This window comes from Geospiza fortis, unplaced genomic scaffold (assembly GCF_000277835.1).
Source record: "Geospiza fortis unplaced genomic scaffold, GeoFor_1.0 scaffold1509, whole genome shotgun sequence".
Taxonomy (NCBI): Eukaryota; Metazoa; Chordata; class Aves; order Passeriformes; family Thraupidae; genus Geospiza; species Geospiza fortis.
The window spans coordinates 101,376-105,870 of NW_005054726.1; the positions used below are offsets into that span (position 1 = coordinate 101,376).

Sequence of the window (4,495 nt, forward strand, 5' to 3'; positions counted from 1 at the left end):
GGGCCAGGGGGGAGCTGCAGCGAGCGTGGCATGAGGGCAACATCAGCCAGCTGGAGCTGGACAGGCTGAGCCTGGAGCTGCGCCGCGTCACGGGGGTGCTGGGCAGGACAGAGAGGGAGATGCAGGAGCTGCAGGGGAGGCTCAACAGCAGCGAGAGCACCGTGGCCCTCCTGCGCTCCTGCACAGCCATAGGTAGGGTGGTGATGGAGCAGGGAGGGGGTGCTCCAGCACCGGCACTGCTCAGCAGGTGCCACGGGGCAAGTGTTGGCTTTTTTGGCCGCATGGCGGGGACAGAGTGGTCCAAGAGTTGAAGCAGTGCTGGAGCAGACACTGGGCCTGTGATGTCTGCTGGGAAGGTGGGGGGCCGTTCCTTGTTACCCCTCCAGGGCATCTGTGGCTGAGCAAGCCCCTCAGCTGTGCCCCTACCCACAGATTGCTGCCCTTCGGGCTGGCTGCTGTACAGGGGCAAGTGCCTCTTCATCTCCTCGGAGAAGAAGACGTGGGAAGACAGCAGAGATGAGTGTGAGAAGACATATTCTCAGCTCCTCGTCACCAAATCCTGGAGTCGTTGGACTGTGCCGGTAGGGTGCTGGGGGAGCTGAGGGCAGGAGATGGTGTGTCCAGCCATGAGGCCCACAGGTGGGCTAGCATGGTTCTGGGGGCCCCCTGTCCTGCCAAAACACTGGAGGGTGCAAGACTGTTCTCTGGAGCACATGGCTGGTGGTTGACATGGGATAGAAAGGCTCTGGCACCCCTGGATGTTTCCCAAACTGGAGCAGGTCACCAGGGCTCGAGAACTTCCAGCCCCAGGGACTCCTTGGGGAGACGACCACCCTGCTGTGAAGTATATAGTACTGCAGTGCATGGGTGCCATGGAATAAAACATGGAAAAGCACTTTTTCTTTTTCTCCAGACCTTCCTGAAGAATGCAGATGTCTCATACTGGATTGGATTGCAGAAGGGCAGTTTTCCCTGGTACGACTATGGCTGGCTGGAGGAAGACAGCGAGGGAGACTCGGAGGCCTGGTTCTGGGTGGATGGGTCCCTTTATGAAAGGTACGTGGCAGCACTGTCTCTTCCCAAAATTCCCCTCCTCTGGCATGGCTCTAGGAAGTGTTTTAAATCCCATCAGTACCCAGTTCCAGGCAGAGGCCCTGGGAAACAAAGAGCATCAGAGCAGCAGGGACTGAGGGAAGGTGGATGCAGTGGTGTGATGAGGCGCTCAGAGGACGCGCAAATGGAAAGCCAGGACCCAGGGGGGTGGGTAAAATGCAGGGCAAGAGAAGCAGGAGGCAGCAAGAGTGGACAGAAGAAACCCCAAATTTTATCTGAGGCCTAGGCAAGGTGTAAGAGTGCCATGTCTATCTCCCACATACCTTCTTGATTCCTCTCCAAAGGGAGATCAAAGGGAGATCACAGCCTTCTGTGGAGAATCCTGGGCTCCTCCCTGCCACGTGCACCACCTCCTCAGCTCGCTGCTGCTTCCTCTTGCAGTGTCTGAGAGCACTGAGGAGGAGCAAACCTGTCTGGCCAGGTTCTGGGGAGCTGGCCCTCCATCCTCAGCCCCGCCACGGGAGCTGTGCCCAGAGCAGCTCCTCTGGCTGTCCTTGTGTCTTCAGGGAGGACCTGGCTCTCCCCACTGCAGGCATGAACAGCCCCCAGAGGAGAAGCTGAGAGGGGGGAGGCCAAAGGGGCGTCACAGGCACTGCAAACCTTTTACAGTGTTTCCCAACCTGCCCGGGAAATGCAGGGATTCAACAGCTGAGCCTTCAGCCTGTGAAATCAGTAGGGGAGGACTGGGAGATCCCCCTTTGACTGCAGCATCCAACCCCTCCTCTGCCAGCGTACAAAAGGCAGTTGTCAGCAGCGGCAGCTGCCTCAGCAGGGTTTGTAGAAAGAACATGTCAGTGCCTGATGTGTTGTTTGTTTCCCCATTCAGGCCGTGGAAGTCAAAATCGAATGGAACCTGTGCCATAATAAGCCATGGGAGCATCAAACCCGCCCAGTGCACTGGTCCCAGTGACCTGCACCTCTGGATCTGTGAGAAGGCAGCAGGGCCAAGCCTCCCTTTCAAGTGATGATGGCTGCTGGCCCCAGCACTGCTGTGGTGAGTCCTGCTGAGTCAGGGACACACGGGCCCTGTGGGGTGTGCCCGGAGGAAAGCAGGGAGCCGGCAGCCCTGCCTCTGGGATATTGACTCCCTCTCCCATGGAAAGGGAGAGGAATGCAGTCACCTCCCTGTGCTGCATGGAGCCTGCCTCCATCCCTTCACTGCCATGGGTGTTTGGGGTCTGAGGTAGCTCAAGAGCTGAAGCTGTGGCTCAGCAAAGGAGGGGGAAGATGGGGGAAAACCCTTGGCAAGGTGCTTTCCCAGCCCTTGCAGGTGGTGGAGGCTGGGCAGCATCTCACCTTCACCTCCACACTCACCCTCCTCTGCTTCCCCCTGCAGCACCTGCACCACCTCTGCTCCAGCCTTGCTTTGTCCCAGCCCAGGATGTCCCATCCATCCCAGCCAACCCCTTCCCTCCCACAGCCCGCTGCCCCTGGGCCACCCAGGGCCTTCCCAGTGATGCCCAGCAGCATGGATGCCTCCAGCTGGTGTGCTCTGGCTGAGTGGGAGAGGCTCCACAGCCGACCCCACACCTGCATGGGACACTCTGGGTCCTCCTGAGCACAATGGCTGTGGGCAGTGGGGAGCTCAGAACCGGCTGCAGAATGGATCAAGCACTGGTACGCATGGCTGGAGCCATGCCACATGCCCAGCACGGAGAGAGCTGTGGTGCTGGCATGTCAGGAGCAGGAGCTGGGGACAGCACAGCCCCGTTCCCACACAGCCCCCTCCCCACAGCAGGAGTTTTCTGCCTGACCCCATCGCAGGAGCAGCTTGGCCATGGCTTTCAGACAGCCCAGCACTCAGCAGCCTCGGCAAAACTCAGCACCCATGGAGGGAAGCTGAGCCTGAACTGGCCTGTGCCTGTGCTGACGTTTGGGGATTTTTTTCGCGCAAATTAGAAAGTAGAGCAACGACCTTTAGGGTCCCATGGTGTGATTGTGCTTTTCAAAAGCAAAAGTTAACTCAGGCACTTGTAGCAGGCTCACGCTTTGCAAGACAACTCATCAAGACTTAAAATAGCTGCTAGACACGTGCACATGTGAAGATTAAGCAAAGTAGCCCTGATGTAACACTGTGGCCAGGAGAGAGCAGAGGAAGTGATGTTCAACCAGGCGAAAATGCTCTCGGTTTATGATAAGGTTGTGTGTGCCATATATAGTTGATGAACTGCTGTGTGAGTAAGCTTGCATGAAGAGCAAAAGGGTGTTAAAGGCAAGCTTTTTGGAGGGGGCATGTGTCACTCGTCTGTCTTGTCTGCTGGCTAAATTCACTTTATAGCAATAAAGAGACCCGGTTTGTCTGCTCTTTGTTTTCTTGTACACACAGCAAACACTGTGGATTCAGGGGCATGAACCCAAAGAACCTAAATAATGAAAGAGAATTTGTCTGAAGGCATCTCAATCAAGATGGGTGCTTTAGGGGAGCTGAGATCTTGGGCTGAGCCAGGCTGGTTTGCAGTCCTGGAGGAGTTCCCCAGAATGCCCAGGCAAGACCATGCAACCTTCTGGGCCCGCATCTGATGTGCATCCAAGAAACAGAACCAGCAGTCAGAGTTGCTGGGACATTCAGTTTTTAATGAACACTTTAAATAAGCTGGGTATATATTACTAGCAATTATTATTAATAATAATAAAAACCACAAAGAGTTCTGCATTCACCAGTGCATTGTGCAGGAGGGAGGAAAGCCGGCTCCCACCCTTGCCGGGGGCCAGGCAGCCTAGCTGTGCTGCCCACTGGCCCCATCCCCATGATGCCAGGATGGCATCCTGGCCCCTCTGCCAGCATCCTGCTCCCAAACGTGCATGCCCGGGAGATGTGAGGCACTGTGCTGACTCAGCACCCAACCCTCAGCATTGGTCAGGCAGGGACAACCCCAGTGCTGGCAATCCTCCCCGTGCACTGCCCACAGGCATTGCCCCTCTACGGTCCCCTGCCCTCTTCTCCCCATGTCAGGGACTGGCTGTGCTCCCCACGCTTGTGGACACACATGGGTTCACCCACCAGCCCCCCAGGATCCCCAAAAAACACACATACACACGCTGACCTCTCTACCCCAGCCCAGTCCCTCTCACACGCCTGGGCGCAGGGAACTCCCAGTTCTCCCAAGGGAGCAGGCTCATCGTAAACCCCTCTGCGAGAGCCTGCAGAAGGGTGAGCCCTTGGGGAAGGGGGTCCTGGATCCAGGGCTTGAGCCCCGTGGCCCCCGCGGGGGACCAGCCCTGCCGCTCGGGGCAGCGCTCAGGGCAGCAGTGTTATTGCACTTTGGTCCCCAGCAGAGACCCAGCCCACCTCCAGGGTTCCCTGCAGATCCCCAAGGCTGATCCTGGTGGGGTGGGTGCCTGAGTGCCTGGGCAGCGCCGTGGCAGGCACCGCACCTTGCAC

At 57.7% G+C, this 4,495-nt stretch overlaps 2 protein-coding genes across 2 annotated transcripts in view; one reads left to right on the forward strand and one right to left on the reverse strand.

Moving 5' to 3' along the window:
• LOC102040011 (natural killer cells antigen CD94-like) overlaps positions 1 to 2,566 on the forward strand; it is a 6,243-nt gene extending 3,677 nt beyond the window's left edge. The window contains exons 2-6 of the mRNA XM_005430981.2: positions 8 to 192; positions 433 to 581; positions 914 to 1,056; positions 1,940 to 2,107; positions 2,450 to 2,566. Of these exons, the coding sequence (XP_005431038.1) occupies positions 8 to 192; positions 433 to 581; positions 914 to 1,056; positions 1,940 to 2,078 (616 nt within the window). The 3' untranslated portion in view covers positions 2,079 to 2,107; positions 2,450 to 2,566. The remainder of the gene's footprint in view (positions 1 to 7; positions 193 to 432; positions 582 to 913; positions 1,057 to 1,939; positions 2,108 to 2,449) is intronic.
• A 1,663-nt stretch (positions 2,567 to 4,229) lies between these two features.
• Positions 4,230 to 4,495, reverse strand: part of LOC102040180 (testis associated actin remodelling kinase 1) — a 4,673-nt gene continuing 4,407 nt past the window's right edge. Inside the window, exon 8 of the mRNA XM_031065283.1 lies at positions 4,230 to 4,254. Coding sequence (XP_030921143.1) covers positions 4,230 to 4,254 — 25 coding nt within the window. The remainder of the gene's footprint in view (positions 4,255 to 4,495) is intronic.